The sequence below is a fragment of the Sebastes fasciatus genome, chromosome 22 (assembly GCF_043250625.1).
Source record: "Sebastes fasciatus isolate fSebFas1 chromosome 22, fSebFas1.pri, whole genome shotgun sequence".
Taxonomy (NCBI): Eukaryota; Metazoa; Chordata; class Actinopteri; order Perciformes; family Sebastidae; genus Sebastes; species Sebastes fasciatus.
Window position 1 is genome coordinate 23,781,187 of NC_133816.1, and position 18,309 is coordinate 23,799,495.

The 18,309-nt window shown below is 37.7% G+C and overlaps 1 protein-coding gene across 2 annotated transcripts; it reads right to left on the reverse strand.

Annotated features, from left to right (window-relative positions):
* Positions 1-4,995: 4,995 nt before the first annotated feature.
* Positions 4,996-17,422, reverse strand: LOC141760776 (butyrophilin subfamily 3 member A2-like). Of its 2 annotated transcripts, none has more exons than XM_074623843.1 (5): positions 17,311-17,422; positions 15,993-16,334; positions 14,202-14,489; positions 13,971-14,090; positions 4,996-5,711 (listed from the first exon to the last, which is right to left on the reverse strand). In XM_074623843.1, exons 1-5 carry the CDS (start codon positions 17,405-17,407, stop codon positions 5,107-5,109), a joined length of 1,452 nt encoding a protein of 483 aa, XP_074479944.1. In that variant the 5' UTR covers positions 17,408-17,422; the 3' UTR covers positions 4,996-5,106. The 2 variants fall into 2 exon arrangements, with proteins under 2 accessions (XP_074479944.1, XP_074479943.1); XM_074623842.1 differs by lacking the exon at positions 4,996-5,711 and adding an exon at positions 13,085-13,743.
* Positions 17,423-18,309: the final 887 nt, after the last annotated feature.

Genomic DNA, 18,309 nt, shown 5'->3' on the forward strand with positions numbered 1-18,309 from the left:
CGTGAGATAACAGACCTAACAACTATAGACATAAACTAAGACATAAAAAGACAATGTTATCACTCCTGAAGGATTTAATTGCAGCTGTAATATTTTATACTAGTTATCAACAGGCAACAGGCTCAAAGTTCAGCTGATCATAAAAACACTCAAAGTGAAACTGAGCGTAGGAAAGCAGAGCCAATCACCAGACTGTGTTTAAAGTTTAACTGTAAAATAATTAATACTTTCTCTAGCTTTAGACTTTAACTAACATGTACATCAGATCTCAACTTATTGCAATCTCTGTAATTTATTGGTGATTTATTTGTTGCTGCTGGTTTAAGCTAAATCTAAAGCAGTTAACTGCACTGATGTTAAGATCACAGCTTATCAATAATTTACAGACTTTGACTTTGCAGACTGAAGAAACGTCCGAGACATCATGAAACTGGTACGTCGTCTTCTTAATGTATTTCTACCTCTTCTACATGTTTCAACTTCTGTTTTAAAAGACATTGTCACTGTCTAGAATAAAACTTGGTCTGCCTTTAGACGATAAATGTAGTTTATAAAAGATAAATAAAGTTTATTTTATGGCCCTTATGTCAGTGGGAATGTTGTATCCAAGTGTGAAATGTATTATCCATAAACAACACACACATAACATGGACTACAACGTACAAGGTGTGACAAATGGGTAACACAAACTTTACATAGAAACACATATACATACAGATACATACACAAATACTATTAATAATTGTTATCTATCAAGATTCAGATTATTTTTTATTCTGATTGATTCAAAATTGCATTTTTAAATAAGCCAAGTCGCATCAATTACAAACCAACAACTTTTATTTTAAACCCCTGACACCCACAATCCTGAGTGGCTTTACTGTCTTTCAGAGGCTCTAGTAGGTTCAGTTTTAGAGCTACATTTAAGACACATATGTCATATGAAACTAGAAAACCTAAGAAATTATTAGTACTGACCAGGAAAAACTGTCGCGGCCATTTCCAAAGGGGTCCCTTGACCTCTGACCTCCAGATAAGTAAATGTAAATGGGTTCTATGGGTACCCACGAGTCTCCCCTTTACAGACATGCACACTTTATGATCATCACATGCAGTTTTTTTGAATGCAGTATAAATGTGTTATTGTCTCCTATTCTAAAATGGTGTATTTGAATATTTCTGCATACTGGGGTCCCTAAACAGTCTATGAATTACATAATTTCTCTTGTGGATCCAATGAGCCCAACTGGATTCATGTGTGATGGTGTTAGTCCCCATAGGAGCCATTTCATTGTAGTGAGACCATTTTTTAAAATTTGACCTCACCGTATGCAATTCTTGCAGAAATCTCCAAATGTCAAAAGATTTTGATCCCAAATCACAGCATGGCTTTTTCTATGGTGTTCCTCAAGATCTTGGTGTCTTAATGTGGTATTTTGGAGGGATTATTAATCATTTTTATCAATTCTCCAGTGGTAAAAAATGGTTAAATTTAGCACCAAATCTGTGTAACAAATGGTATCAACCCAAAAATTGCTGCAACAACTTATGAGACATAACAGAGCATGAGGATGACCATCATATACTTCTATCATAATGTTCTAAACCCTAATACACTTTTACAATTCATTTTAAATAATTTATTTATTCATGTTTATTTCTAATTTATGTCTAGAATAACTTGACACACAGTGCAGAGCATCTCAAATTAATCATCAGGTTCCCAGCTTTCAGATGATGTACACCACTTCTATGTGACATCTACTGTTGACCTGCTATCTCCCCCTAAAGACCATCTGGACCCCCTAAAGAAAGATACAATTAATTATATTTATTTCCATTGATGTTGTAAGAAGAGAGAAAGATTTCACTTGTCAAGAAAACTCAAAAGTCTGAACACAACATATATTTCAGTCAACAGTTAAACAGTTCAGACTGTCACTTCCTGCATTAATCTACTGCTGAAAGATCAACATCCATCTGTCTGTGTGTTATCTGGAGAAATCGGAGAGGAAGTCGGACACAGCAGTCCCTCACAGCGATACAAGCTGCATATGATGACCTAGTTAGTCTTAAATAACTAATCTGTGTGTGTAATCTCCCTCTCAGCAGGCAAATCTTGAGAACTCCCAGCAGCAGGACGACTCCAGCTCGGCCAGCGATGAACCCTGAGAGAAAGTTACCGTCCACCAGAATGCATTCTGAGTGGTAAACAGTGATGTAAACATTATACACCAGGAACACCATGACCCAGTTCTTCCTGCAAAACCACATATTGTAATGATCAGTAAACACAAGCTCACGTCACTTTCTCACTCACTATCAAAATGCAACCCAATATCTGGCCTGTCCACCAAAAGATAGAGTGTCAGTGTCTCACAAAACAAAACACCAGTCTCAAACACCAGTCTCCTGCTTGAAAGTCCTGTGTTCGGTCTTTCCTCACTTTTTATACTACGTCACTAGCTCAGAGCGCAGCACGAAGAACAGAACACAAGTGACAAATGTCACGTGATAACCGTCATTTCATAACACTGCACCTTCATGCAGGAGTGTAATATTTACGCCTTGGCGAGGCGAAACGTGACACTGACGCGCTTTCTTCGGGTGGACAGGTGGTTCTATTACAGGCTTTGCCGTGAGACTGGGCAGCAAAATGTCAGCTAATGCAACTCAGGAAGTTTTATTTTGAAAGTTTGCTGGATTGAATATTTATATGAAAAATGATTGTCCTTCATGCAACACAAATGTACCTTTACAGTAGTCATGATCACAGTTGTGTGTCGTCTTGATAGTAAAGATATGTTGTGTTCGGTTTAGGTTAGGGATTTGTATATTTTTAATATTTGTACCGTGACATTCAACTTTACACTATATAATAAAAGATATAATTTTGTATTAATAGACTGATATTTGTACATTCGTTGGTGCTTTGCAAAATCAATAGCTGAATCTGTCAGTCTTTTTTTATTGACACATTTTCGATTCAAATAAACAAATAAGATAATTCTGTGTATTTTTTCCTCAATTGCTTGACTACAAAAAATATTGTTTTTTAAAATATAAAAACAGTACAACTCTGTAGCTGCACGTTGTGAACATTAATCACTGTTCTAAATTGTTATGTCAACAAAAGCTCCATGTAAGAGGTGAGTCGAGCTAGTTAGTTTAGCAAGCAGGCTAGCTCGGCATTTTGGCTGATTTTGTTATCACTTCCATGTGGCTTAGGGAATAAGAGGTCGACGATATAACCTCCCATTGTCTTCCAACAACGTTTTAAATATTCTTGATACAATGTGCATGGTAAGGGTACGGTTAAGTTTGGGGAAATATCCTGGTTTTGGTTAAAGTAATTAATTGCAGGTCTGGAATGAGACGGTCTCCTGAATCAAATGAAAGTCTGACCCACACAGTCACACAGCAACCCGGTCTCACAGGAAGGCGTGTAAATACCACAACATTACACGGACATTCCGCGTTTCATTGGTATGCATTGTAGCCTTTTTGCATGTCATTTGTACACCACACAAACGTCTTAGTTAGAGTAAGGGAAAACATTATGGTTTGGCTTGAAGTAAGTATGTTAACTCAGTAAAATTCATACGGAAATCAACACAGCTACTGAAAACACGTCACAAACGCCAATAAAAAAAACGCGATAATCGTCATGTGACAAACGTCGTTAACGTAACTTAGGAAACAAAACACCGGTCAACAGCGGTCTCTAACAACGGTCTCCTGGTTAAAAGTCTGGTGGTCTTTGTAATTTTTTATTTTATGTCACTAACTCTTACCGTAGCATTTATACGTGGATGTGTTTACGTTGCAGTCAGTACAGGATATATGGCGTACAAGTGACATGCAGAAATCAAGAAAGGCGTACTTATTGCATGCTAAATGTCTTGTGCATTATCGGGGCATTTATACACCTTTTTGTGCGAACAGGCTGCACATAGTTAAGATTAGACTCTGAACTGCAGTTCCACAATACATCACCAAATAAACAGAGTAACAACACAGACAACAAGAACACAAAGAACATAAAACCACCAACCATAATATACATATAACATGACGGGGTTAACTCTTGAGTTTGGTGCATGTTCTATTTGTGCTGTCTTTAAACAGACATGTGTCTGACGCCGTGGAAATGTGGCATGTGATACTAGCTATCCACCTTTAGAGGATATAAAGTCAGCTACAAGTAGAGGCCATCCAGACCTCTAACTGCCTCTGTACGTGCAGCAGTAAAGGGAGTTCCCCTCGACCAAACTACTTTATAAACAACAAAATACTTATGTTTAGCTTGTAAGTGTAGCTGTTAAAAAATGGTTCTGCCGCTAAACTGACATGTTTATAAAGTCAACAACAAAAAGACCAAACAATAAAGGGATTATTCAAAAAAAATACCATTGGAGATAATGTTTAGGATTTTGTTTATTTTGACGCTGAATAACAAACTGCTCATGAATGGTTTTCATATTGTAGTTCAGGACAAAATAATAATAGTGATTGAGGCTTTTCCATCTATTATACACACACCTTTACCAAATAACAGTAAGTCAGTCAACATCACTCTGAAACGTGAGATATAATGCAGGTGAGGATGTGAATTAAAACTTTACCATACATTTAGAGAAAGCAACACGAAAACAAATTGTAAAAAATGTATTCCTCAAACAAATCAATGTAAAAAAAATTGTTTCAAAGGAAACATTAGGAAAATAATAAAAATGGTGTTTCAGTAAACTGGAGCCTTTTGTGAGATTTTACCAAAAGAAAATTCAAAATGCATCACAATAATTCAACAAACAGGTAGAAATACAATAAAAGAAGGACTGTAGTTCTGTAAACGGTGTTCTCAGTTGTAGGCTAACATAATGCTTAATTTGTCTTTTTAACAAGCAATTTCTGATTCTAACATAGAGTCTCTTTAAGTAAAATATCAGAATACTTCATCCACCTCTGTGATCTTCACTCTGATTGTAATTAAACTAACTAATAACAGTAGCAATCTAAAGGAAACTTCAGTTATTTTAATTCTAGGCTATTCTGAGATTGTTAATGTAGACATTAATATTCAGTAAACTGAGTGTGTTTATGTTTCTATTTCCTCCCTCCTCTCTCTGACTCAAGTTTCCTCTGAATCTCCTCCAGTTGTTTCTTAATTTGCTCCATGTCGTTCTCTACTTTCTTCTTCTTCTCTGTAATTCTGTTAAAATCATCCATTGTCTTCTTCATTAGTATGTCTGTGTTCGCATGCAGTAGTTGTTGTTCTTTCTTCCTCTCCTCCAGGTTCCAGTTGGTCTCTGTTAGGATTTCTTTTAGTTTGAAGTATCCCTGAGCTCTGTTAGCTGTTCTATCTCCCTCCTCCTCTACTGACTGAACCTTCTTTTCATTCTCCTCCACCAGTCTCTCTGACTTCTGCATTTGGTCGGTAAGTTTCTCTCTCTGCTCCTCAAGTTCCTTCGTCAGTTCTGACAGAGTACCAATAACCTTTGTCATATCTTTCTGTTCTTCCTCTCTCTGCTTCTCCAGTTCCTTCATCAGTTCTGACAGAGTACCAATAACCTTTGTCATATCTTTCTGTTCTTCCTCTTTCTTCTTTAGCTCTTCCTCCATTTTCTTGATTTCTGTCATGAGATGCTCTCTGCTTCCTTCTGCTTCCATCAAAGACTGCTGTGTTGTTGTCTTCATCTCTATCTGTGAAACTACATCAGACACAGAAGCAGAACAGAATTATAGTGTTGAAAGTAGAAACATTATTTAATTTAAATGACAGTTAATATCTTCACCGTGCTTCTCTTAAGGGAAACATTTCAAAATAAGACGTAAACCATTTAAAACTGGAAGCTCTTTTCTGATTGTCAGAACAAGTCAACATGGAGTGCTACTTAATTCCCCCCCAACATGACAAACTTTGAAAATACATTTTGAATAATCATTAATCAGAATTGTCATTGTGTAACATCTGCCTCATATCACCATATCCTTAAGAGATATAAATGAATTATTAAAAAAGTCAAATACATTTTTGGCTTACCAGTTTTGTTTTGTTTCAATTTCCAGACAAAACAAAGACAAAGGACCACAGCAAGAACAAACAGGAGGCCAAACGACACGCTAAAGGCAATAGATGCAGTACAAGTAGACGGAGCCATGAAGAAATCCTCTGAAATAATAAAAGAGAGAACAACAGATCATCAAGAAAACATAAATTCTCTGTGTGTGTTTCGTGAGTCGTGAGTCGGAGCTGAAACCTTTTATTATTTATTTGTCACGTAACTTCTGCACTAAACTTCTTTTACCTGACGGACCCGGTACCGTTTGGTTCGGCTGAGCTGTGTGTTAAAACACTGCCTTTAAAACCTTCATAAAATGCTGTGGTGGTCTTTTTTCTTAATAGTTTCTAAAAGACGAGGCCTTAACGCGATTAAAACAACACTACAAGTGGATTTAGTACAAACTATGTTTTATTTAGTAATGATTTCAATATTATAGGTACAAAATCAACAAATGAGAAATTGTATTTTTACTTTATAATATTTTTATATTATTATATTATATAAGATCATGCATAATGACCTGGTAGTTGTGGAGCTATTCTTGATTTATTTTGTGTATGTCTGTCTAGACGAACCACACCTTCCAGCACCCTATAGGGCGTAAGAGGTTAAGTTACGCTACTTCCGGTGTGGCGTAACTTAACTACGATCTTTGCTAAACCTAACTAAGTGTTTTTCCTGCCTAAACCTGACAAAGAAAGACTGGAGCGGATATTGACGCTGGACATTTGTAGGTGCAATGGAAGAAAAATGAGGACTAACTTTTCGTTAACTATCATACGAACCGTTGTATGAGAATACGTTGCACTACACAATGATACCGATGTTCCACTAGAAATCTTTCTCACCTACAATGAGTTGGATGGAAGCTTCCTTCCATAATGACGGAAGGAAACATTTGTATTCTCCTGCATCAGAGAGTTTCACTCTGGAGAGCTTCAGGGAGACGTTTCCGTTGATCAGCTGATCCACAAACAAAGTTGTGCGGTAATTATACAGTGGATTCTGACTCTGATGGACCAGTCGTCCGTCTTGGTGAACATGGATGTACTCCGGGTCTAAACCAGGTCTGGTCCACTCCACTGCCCTGGAACTGGCACTGATGGGAGGATCAAGGCGGCATGGTAGAATGACATCATCACCAGCGGTGGCTACGATTGGTTGAGATGAACAAATCAGGTTTGACTGCCCTGTGAGGAGAGGAAACAAAGTGGCTGTTAAAGTCTGCACACTCACAGTTTCAGTATGGTCACAGGCCTGTATCACATATACTGTATCTATGTTTCTCAGCTGGAGCTGAGATCCATAATGAACTAGATGCTGTATTGAGTCACAACAACCATATATTACTCCAGTATTAAGCAAAAGTCTATAAACGTATCCTCACTGACCAACATGTACATGCACATTTCAGGGTACTGATACAAAGCAGAGTTTTCAAAGTGAATAGAATATATAGACCTCTTTGGGCCATGTGATTTACCCATCAGGCCCACCAATGTCCCCTTAGGACCCCACAACAGTCACAGGTAGCTTTGCATTGATTTCGCCCTTAGGGGCCCCCATATAGGAAGTGGAATATATGAGGCTTTTATGGTTTTTATGCTGCTGCGATATTCAGTACTCACAATCCTGGATTATGACGACTTAATCTATAGAATCTCCAAAATTCTTCTTCTTCTATAAACTGTTGTCATCTACCATACTGCCATTGGCTTTGTCACTGGTGCTTCTTTCAACACTCATCACTGTGACCTGTATTCTCTAGTCAAATGGCCATCAGATCCACTGGTATCAGTTCACTTATAAAACTATCATTGGCAAAACCCCTCCATGTCTCCGCTCACTACTCAATACCTCCAACAGTAACTGCAAGTTGAGTCATAGCAAATTCATTAGTATGGTCGTTCCAGTCTGCCGCTCCTGGTGACTGGAACGAGTTGCTAAAGATGCTAAACTAAAAGCTAACGTTGATATAAGTTGATTAGCCTATATGATCATCTTTTTATTTTTCCTTTATTGAACCATTGCAGTTTAGAGAGAGACATTTACATAACAACTTAAAACTATGATGTCTAAATAAAGGGCTCAACTTCCCCCTAGGCATTTTGGCTCACATTACCCCAACCCTACCAGACCCTACCAGATCTATGCTGTAAAAATCACAGTTTGAGATTATTTTGACCTCCTTTGAAGAACCCTAACAAGATATCAAACCTTCTTTGATTTATATGTTTAACACTTAGTTGTTTCATTAAAACATGGAGTAACACAGACCAGTTTTAACTTGCTAATGCACAATGATTGACAACATTAACTCACATTCAGTAATCTACTTATTGTGTCTTTTTTGTGTGAACATATTTTAAACAAACAGCAGAACTAAAATGTTTTAAAAGAGCAGTTGGTTAACTCAGACGTGGCTGAGCTGGTTAGCTAACTGTTGTAACAGAAAAAGTGCAGAATGGCCGTTTCCAACCCTGACAGGAGGAGAAGGTGAGGAGATCAGTGAGACCCACCTGTGAGTCGGGGGAGGGGGAAACAACAGCAGCATGGAGGAGTGAGAGAAACTAAAGAGGAGATCACTAAAGGATTTAATCCACTTTCTGGACAGCTTTGATTAAAAGAGAACAGCACTGATGTACATGAAATACTGGGAGTACTGGAAGTGTTCTGGGTCTGGATTGATCTTGATCTACTAACTCTTTGAGCTGCTCAGATGGAGCTGTGGACTTCCATGTCTTTGTTGGACCAACAAAAAGGTCTCTCCTCTTCTCCTGCCTCAGGTTAATGTGCATTGCCTCATCTTCAGGTATTTTACTTGAGTATTTACACACTACTTGGTACTTTCAGTAAATGTTAATGCTAATATTTATGTACTGTTACTGAAGTAAGATTTTCAGGACTTTTACTTGTAACGGAGTATTTCTGCATGTTGGTAAAAGATCTGAGTCCTTCTTCCACCACTGCCGACTCTTACTTTGAATATTTAGATAAACCTACGCTACAAGCGCTCAGAGCATTTTGAAAATATTTGGTAAAGTGTGCAGGATTTGGTGGCATCTAGTGGTGTGGTTGCAGATTGCAACCAGCTCCCTACCCCTCCGCTCACTCTTCTCTTTGCAAGACTGCAGAAAGGAGAGCCGCCGACTGCAAAACCGTGGTAACACCGTTGGCCTCGCTCGCTTTACCCTGAAAATATGCAGCTCATTTGCATGAAAAGGCGTATAAAAGCCACGATAATGTGCAAGGCGTTTAGCGTGCAATAAGTATGCCATTCTAAATTTTGTGCGTGTCATTTGTACACAATGTATCCTGTACTGACTGCAATGTAAACGCATCCACGTGTAAATGCTACAGTAAGAGTTTGTGACGTAGTATAAAATGCAAAAACAGACCACTTATGGTGGGGAGGTGGATGGGCTCAACAAACACGGGACTTTTAACCAGGAGACTCGTTTTCAAGACCGTTTTTGATCGTTTTTTTGTTTTGTAAGTTACGTTAGTGACGATTGTCATGTTTTTATTGACATTTGTGATGTGTTTGCCGTAGTTGTGTTACGTTATTTCTGTACATGTTTGACTCAGTTTACATACTTATTTTAAGCCCAACCATGACGTTTTCCCTTACCCTAGCTAAGTGGTTTTCTTGCCTAAACTGTGCACGCTGGCGTGGCGTACTAATGACATCCAAAAAGGCTAAAATTCGTACTCATGTCACGCAGAATGTCCGTGTAATGTCATGGTATTTATACACCTTCTTGTGAGACCAGGTTGAAATTAGTGCTGTGTATTGCCAAGTATTTGGCGATACGATAAGTATCACATTACAAGGGTAACGGTTCAATATATTGTGATATATTGCAAAACTGTAAGCAAGGAGATATATTGTGATTTTTTTAAACCTAAGTTTAGTAAAACTTTCATAGTATAAAAATACACCAACATATTACTTTTTTATGTAATCAGAAGAGTGGGATCTGCATTTGCATTTAACACCGTCCCTGTAACATCCCAACATCATAGCATTACTTGTGCAACATTTGACTATATCAAGAGACAAATAAAAGTGCTCGCATGATTCTTTAGTAATCAAATTAAGCAAATAAAATAATGTAAACACAGAATATACAAAATAAATATTAAAAAACATAATATCGCGATACTCGAGTGAATCAATATCATCTTACACCCTAGTTGGAATATGTCATACCTGTTGTTATTGTTTTAATTTTGAATGTGGTAGTCAATGAAGATGTGATGCTGAATTAACTTATAACAGATTTAACAAGGCACAATGAGCGGCAGCATACATTCATGTACTCCTTTAAGTTTATTTAGTTATTGTACAGATTGTTATAGATTTAGTTGTTGATTTAAAGATAATTAGATATCTGCTATTTTAGGCAGTTCTATCAAACCCCCACCTGTTACAGATACCCTGTCAGCTGTAGATAACTGGATATATTACTGAATGTAAAATATGCATATAGTGAAATTCTCGCATCATAACTTTCTGAATTTATTAATCCAATAAATCAGGTTACCTGTTGTTACTGGGAGACTGCAGAGGACAAACAGATAGAATCCAAACCAGCTGAACAGACGCATTTTATTCTGTCAACCAAAAAAAAACACATCAGTTAATTTTTATCTAAACTTTAACTTAATTCATAAATTCAATTAAGAGGAATTTAGAGTGTTACAGTCTATACCAGGAGTCTGAAAATCAATATACGTATGTTCTTAACTTTAATCACTTTCTTCATAACGCTGGATGACGTCACCATATTTTGCATTTAAATCATAAAATACTGACATGGTGATATTTGTATGTTCTGATTGTTTACATATTAATATTCTATGTTCCTTATGAAGCAGGTTGCTTAATTCAAACATTGTCGAAGAAACAGCAAACCACAGCTTTGTTGGCTTTCACCTGTTCAGATAATCACTGTTACAATGTTATAGATTTATTTTTTGGGTAAAAGCAGTAAAACCATGATGTAATACAACAAATCTTAGAAAAGTATCATTATTTAGTTTCTATCAGACTGTATAAAATTGGGATTCAAAGTAATTTGACGTCCGCTTACCTTGAAAGAAAGCTTCACATTGTCTGTCCAGATGAGACTTTGGACTATTTGTGACTTTATGATTTTATAACCGGATGAACCATGAACTGTGGCCGCTGGTTTATGATTTTATATCACCAACGGAAACATTTTATTGTTCAGACGGATCAACTGCTGCAGTGAGGAGTTTAAGTCTGCTCAGACTGGAGCGGTTTTGTGTTGTAGAGCAGTGGTTTTCAAAGTGATGTCCGGGGACCCCCAGGGAGTCTTGAGGAGGTTCCAGGGGGTCCCTGGCAAAAAGGGGAATAATTTATTTTCACTATAATTACATCCATGACAGAATATATGACTATTTCAGTCAAGGATTTCATACACTTTCTGTAATCAAACATGTAAAAGCATAAATCCAATCAGATGGGGACGCTCAGACAAAAGCTTATTAAATGAGGGTCTGTGGTCTAATTTGTATCAGTTTAGGGGTCCCTGATGTGAAAAAGTTTGGGAACCACTGTTTTAGAGCATTTAATCTTTTAGAAAACTTCAAATTTTACAACAATTTATCTCAGTTTTATTTTTTTAATTAAACAAAATACAAATGCAACTCAATACGCAAAGGTTTACCAATACGTATTTTGCTTGAGTATTTTGGAAAATAACACAACAAGAGAAGAACATTATTATGTTTTTGTTTTAATTAGGGCTTTCAAAGTTAATACTATAATAAAGCATTAACGCAAATTAGTTTTAACACCACTAATTTCTTTAATGCATGAATGCAACTTGCAATTTTTAGGTTGTAGCGGGCTCAGTTTTAATTCTAAAGGAAAGATACTGGTATGTATTTTGAGGTACTAGTACTTAAATTGACACATAACTGGCATATGACACTAGAAAACCTAATGAATCCATTGGTACCAACCATGTCATACTATCTTATTGTGAACAAGGTTAAATAACAATATGCTAAATGCAGTACCTCTGAAGGTTTCTGGACAATATCTGTCATTGTTTTGTGTTGTTAATTGATTTACAATAATAAATATATACATACATTTGCATAAAGCAGCATATTTACCCACTCCCATGTTGATAAGAGGATTAAATACTTGACAAATCTCCCTTTAAGGTACATTTGAATACAGAGAATGATTGATTTGTGATTAAATATTCCAATCAATTGACAGCCCTAGTTTTCATGTTTTTTAACTTTAACTTAGAATATAAAGGAGACTTCACATCGGTCTCATTTCAATTTCAATGTGTTGAATGTGGCGTGACATGACTTTGAACAGACGATATGAAACGGCAAACTTTATTAATACAGTACATCTGTCGTTTTTACACTCCAGCAGACTGTTATAAAAAACAAGCCTATTATTATTAAAAACAGAAACAACATATTCAGTAATTAAAAAGAAAACAAAAATACAAACTTTTAATGTCACTAACAATTATAAGCACAAAAACATTTTCACTGCCATGTTTTAATGTCCTGTCCTGTCACTTTATTTCAGCGTTGGTCCCAATAAAGTTTTATTGTCTCACTAAATGCTAAGAATAAACACACAATACACCGTGTGCTGTTGTATGTTTAGAGCTCTATAGGTTATGGGATGTATTTAATCCCACACAAAAGATTAAAGTCAGAAGTCACCATGAACTAAATTAATTTCAAATCCAGCTTCCAACTAAATAATGTGAATAAATGCAGCAGCCTCTCACAAATATTAAATGAGAAAATTCATCCGTCTGAATTTCATCCGACAATATTGTTGATTAATGGAAAAAACAAAAATCAAAAAGAAAAAGAGAAGTCCGACGTTTGTCCAAGCCGTTTCCTCTGGCTACGACGGAAGAAAAACCCAAAAGATAATCATCATATTATTACAAGATATTCAAAAGGGAAAAAAAGACATGATACAAAATCACAATATTAGAAAACTGGATTTTTTTATGCCTTCATGTCGCCGACATTTAAGATTTTTGTTTTGTTTCCTTCTATTTCCTCCCTCCTCTCTCTGACTCAAGTTTCCTCTGAATCTCCTCCAGTTGTTTCTTCATTTGCTCCATGTCGTTCTCTACTTTCTTCTTCTTCTCTGTAATTCTGTTAACCTCATCCATTGTCTTCTTTTTTAGTTTGCCTGTGTTCACATGCAGTAGTTGTTGTTCTTTCTTCCTCTCGTTCAGGTTCCAGTTGGTCTCTGTTAGGATTTCTTTTAGTTTGAAGTATCCCTGAGCTCTGTTAGCTGTTCTATCTCCCTCCTCCTCCACTGAATTAACCTTCTTTTCATTCTCCTCCACCAGTCTCTCTGACTTCTGCATTTGGTCGGTAAGTTTCTCTCTCTGCTCCTCAAGTTCCTTCGTCAGTTCTGACAGAGTACCAACAACCTGTGTCATATCTTTCTGTTCTTCCTCTCTCTGCTTCTCCTGTTCTTTCGTAAGTTCTGACAGAGTACCAATAACCTGTGTCATATCTTTCTGCTCTTCCTCTTTCTTCTCTAACTCTTCCTCCATTTTCTTGATTTCTGTCATGAGATGCTCTCTGATTCCTTCTGCTTCCATCAAAGGCTGCAGTGTTGGTGTCTTCATCTCTGGCTGTGAAACTACTTTAGACACAGAAGCAGAACAGAATTATAGTGTTGAAAGTAGAAACATTGTTGATTTCAAATGACCACAAATAATATCTTTTACTGACATTTCAAAATACAAAACACAAATTAATTTTAAAGAGGAAATTCTCTTTTCTGACTGTCCAATGATTTGCCAAATCACTATAAGCTTAAGAGATAGAAAATGCATTATTAAAAAGTCAAATATATTTTTAGCTCACCGATTTTGCTTTGTTTCAGTTTCCAGACAGACAGGACAACAGAGAGAACAAACAGGAGGCCAAACAACACACTGAAGACAATAGATGCAGTACAAGCAGACGGAGCCATGAAGAAATCCTCTGAAATAATAAAAGAGAGAACAACAGTTATAGAAAACTAGACTTCACGATTGACAGGAAAGTTGTGTTTCATGAGTTGGAAGCTGAATTTATTTTAGAAATGTTTTCTACCTGGAACCTGGATGTGTGTCTCTCTGGTCTGGTTGGTGTTCTTCTGTTGGACTCTACAGGTGAAGCTGTTGCTGTGTCTCTTCTCCACAGTCACTCTGCTGCTGACAGTATAGAGGTCATCAGGACCTCTGACTGTCTCTGGAGGTCCAGCAGAGAGGAGGTTTCCCTCACCGTCCAGCCACAACACCTCAGGCTCTGGATACCAGCCTTCAGACCTGCAGTCTAACATCACTCCTCTGGTGGCTTTATCGATGCCTGCTAAGCTGATAGCAGGTGAGGAGACAGCACCTGATCAGATCAAACAGAAATGTAAATTGAATGATGATCAGCATTTTTTGTATCTCAAGCATCACATCAGTGTCCATGTGGCCCATCTTCCAACTGTGGCCCTGATGAGCACCCTGGTCTCCTAAAAATCATGTTCCCATACAAGAAAACGTCATTGTCAGTTAAGTTTCAAGGGAAACATATTCACAATCGCAAATATGTTTCCAATCAAAGTCCGTGTAGGGACGAGGTCAGGATTGATGGGTGAAACAGGCAGACGTCTTTCACCCAGGAGACCTCTGTTCGTGTCCCGTGTGAAACCAAAAGTCAACGTTGACTTGTTTTGTACGTTAAACGCATATGTGTATGTAGTCTAACAAACCTTTAAGCCATGATCTTTTACTGAATATAGCCAAGTAGTTTTGTTGGATTTTTGTCAACACATTCTCACTCCCTTACTTCACAGGAAGTTAGGTTTAGACAACATAACCACTTAGTTAGGGCTAGGAAACGGTCGTTGGTGACCTTAACTTGACTGACTAGTGGCTCACGGGACTGATGATACCAACGAGTCACGTGACTTAAGACTGACGTGACAAAATAAGTCAACGTTACTTTTAGTTTCACACGGGGCACCAACACCGGTCTTCTGGTTGAAAGTATTGTGTTTGCTTGACCCGTCCACCCTGAGCGGACTCTCACACTATTAGTACTACTTCACTTGCTCCGACCTTCAGGTTTACATTGGAGTTAGGTGAAATCCCGGTTTGTCACAAACTCTTGCTAAAGGGCGCCTCCATGGGTCGGTCTCCGATGCCGAGGGGCACTGACCAAACGGCGGTACTTGACGAGTTGGGAGTGAGAACAGGCTGGTTTTGTTTTGTTTGAATTCACAACGTAACCTACGTGTTTAAAACTGCGACTGTAATCTGGGAGAAAATATTTATAACGAAAGGTGACTGAGAATGCAGTTTAGGTGGATGGGAACATCATTTTGAGCACACAGGGTTGTGATGAGTGTACAAAATTCACATTTGAAGATTTTAGCAACACATACAAAACGGAACTGTGTTTAGGTAACTAAAAATAGGGACTGCTCATTGTTCCAATGGCTTGTTGTTCTGGAGCACCAATAGTCCAAAAAAATTCCCATTTGTCCGACAGCCCGTTATCCCCAAAACAAATGTCCATTGCTCCGAAAATATACTGTATGCAGAATGACATCATTGGACCTTCCCAATTTGTATTCCTTCTGCCGAAAGTATTACCCACCACTCTGCCTCTAATAAAACGTTGCCTTCATGGGTTGGGTTGGTTGGGTTTAGGCATGAGGAGTGAGATTAGTCAGGTTTAGTGTAAGAATATCAGGGTAAGCCAAACAGAGGCAGAGTAAAAAGGGTCATGCCATGGTAGGAAGAAAAAAATATATTGCAATCGGGAAGGTCTGATGACGTAATTTTTGCACAATAATAAGCCATGTTAGCCAAAGTTCTATATGTAGGACAGTGTAGTCAGTTTACTTACCAACAAGAAGCTCAACAAAATACTCTTTACTCTGTTTTGGGGTGTAGCATCTGTACGTCCCGTTATCAGAGATCTTCACTGTGGACAGTGTCAGAGACATGTCTCCGTGCTTCAGTTTCTCAATGGACACTGATGTTCTTCCCTTGTAGGCCTCGTTCTGGTCAGTCAGAAGTTCCTGCCCATCATGCCACACATGGACAAATCTGGGGTCCAGGTCTGGTCTCCCCCACTCCAGAGTCATGGAAACAGCATTCATGGAAGGATCCAGCTGACATGGCAAAACAACGTCATCACCAACCATCGCCATGACGGACCGAGGTGGACCGATCTCCTGAGACCGACCTGGGAAGAAGTAGGTCTATTTTAAATTCACATTCACCTAATGGAGCTTCTATTAACACTATCCAGTCCAAAACATGTTCATTGTTGATATGCAGTGATAATGTAATTCGACAAGGACATTCATTTAATTAAGTGATGAATTTCTACAGAAGGAGCTCAAAGAACCAGAAAACACTGGCTAGTGAAATGTTTTGTTTAATGGCTGGTTCCGACTACACAGCCCATTATAGCCAAACATGGCCGCTGTAGGGTGTCGGCTCTGATCGGGGATGACAACGAGTGTCTTGCATGACAATTGATCGTTTTATCTTGTGTAGTGTGTCATTGTAGACGACCACTGACGCCACGTCTAGGACGCCTCACAACGTCCCGAAAGTCTAGCATGCATGATATATTTTTTTTGTCTTCGACGACCTGTCCATCATGGCTGTAACTTGCTACGCTGGCGCACACAACTGAAAACAATTGGGAAGCAAAAGAGGAACGATGTTGGTGCTGTGAGGTGGAATTGTGAAATAGAGGAAAGATTTCTGGAGCAGAAAAGAAAAAAGCTGGCATGAAATAGCAGAGGCACTACTGCCATTGGCATCAAGCTTCATCTTGATGACATCACACACGTCGTGAAAGATGACCAGCAATGTTTGGTCGGGGACCAACTTGTAGACCAACATAGTGACCATCGTTACTAACAAAAATATAGTGTAGTCTGAACCAGGCTTTAGTCTCTTTACTGCATTGAGCACAAGTTGAGAGTATGTAATAAAAAGCTGCAACTGGCTCTATAACGTTTTGCTGATGTGGACTGACTGGAGCTGAACTGTGCAGATGCACAATACCAAACTACAGGCAACACATTCTCAATGATGACTCAATGGTGCCTTATGTTACATTTACATGTTTATGTGTCACTTAAACACATCCTGTACCAAGGTGTTGCTAGTGTGTGTGTGTGTGTGTGTGTGTGTGTGTGTGCTACCTCCACAAAAGTGTGTTAGGAGAAGGAAGACAGCGATGTTTTGGAAAACACTGACAGTTCTGACAAGTCGGTGAAATCCATCTTTAATGTGAACCATCTTGAAGTGCTGAAAATTCAAGTACACTTTTATGAAACATTAATTAGTAGAAAAATAGGTATTTTAAGCAATATTTTTTCATATTGTTAACAATATTAACTGTTTAGCAGCATGATTTGTAAATACATTTTTAGATGTGCAGTATCTGCAATAGCATGCGATAATATTGGTAAACAGATTTGCTTGTCACAACTCTAATTTCAAGGCCCATTTAGATTACAGGAGGAGGTGGAATGAATTAGACATTTTTAAGTTTGGTAACACTTTATAATAACCATCATTTATAAATGGTAAATTGATAGTTAATTAACCTCAGTTGATACTTTTCTGTTAACAAACAATGAAATGATAATTAATGCTGAGAGAGAGAGAGAGAGAGAGCAGCAATAAAGTGATAAAAAATAGTTGACTAATGTAATCAGAATGTAATTGTTATTGTTTTTTATCTCTTGTTCTCTTGTTGTTTATCAGTAAATAACTATTAACTAAGTTTAATAGATTTGATTTACCATTTATAAATAATGCTAAAGTTTTGTGTACATCCACTGCAAACAGGAACTGATAATAGCTAATTTTGAATACTTTTAGTGGCGCCAATTTACCAAAATGTAATTAAATATAAACTAAAAACAGGACTCAAAAGAGAATACCTGACATTACAACAGCACCAGATTCTCCTGACGGCTTTATTTTTTTCTGTTATGTTTGTTCCCAAATAAGATGTTAGCATGTTTGCATCTCTCAGATTAACACAATGTTTTGACTTCCTCCATTTTCACACACAAGACAAGTTTTAAAATGAGCGGATTAAGAAAAAGTCCACAGAAAGCAGCTCTTCACCCAGAGATCCACTTTAAAATGGATGTCACTTAAACCAGCGAGTTCGCTGTCGTTGCGGCTGT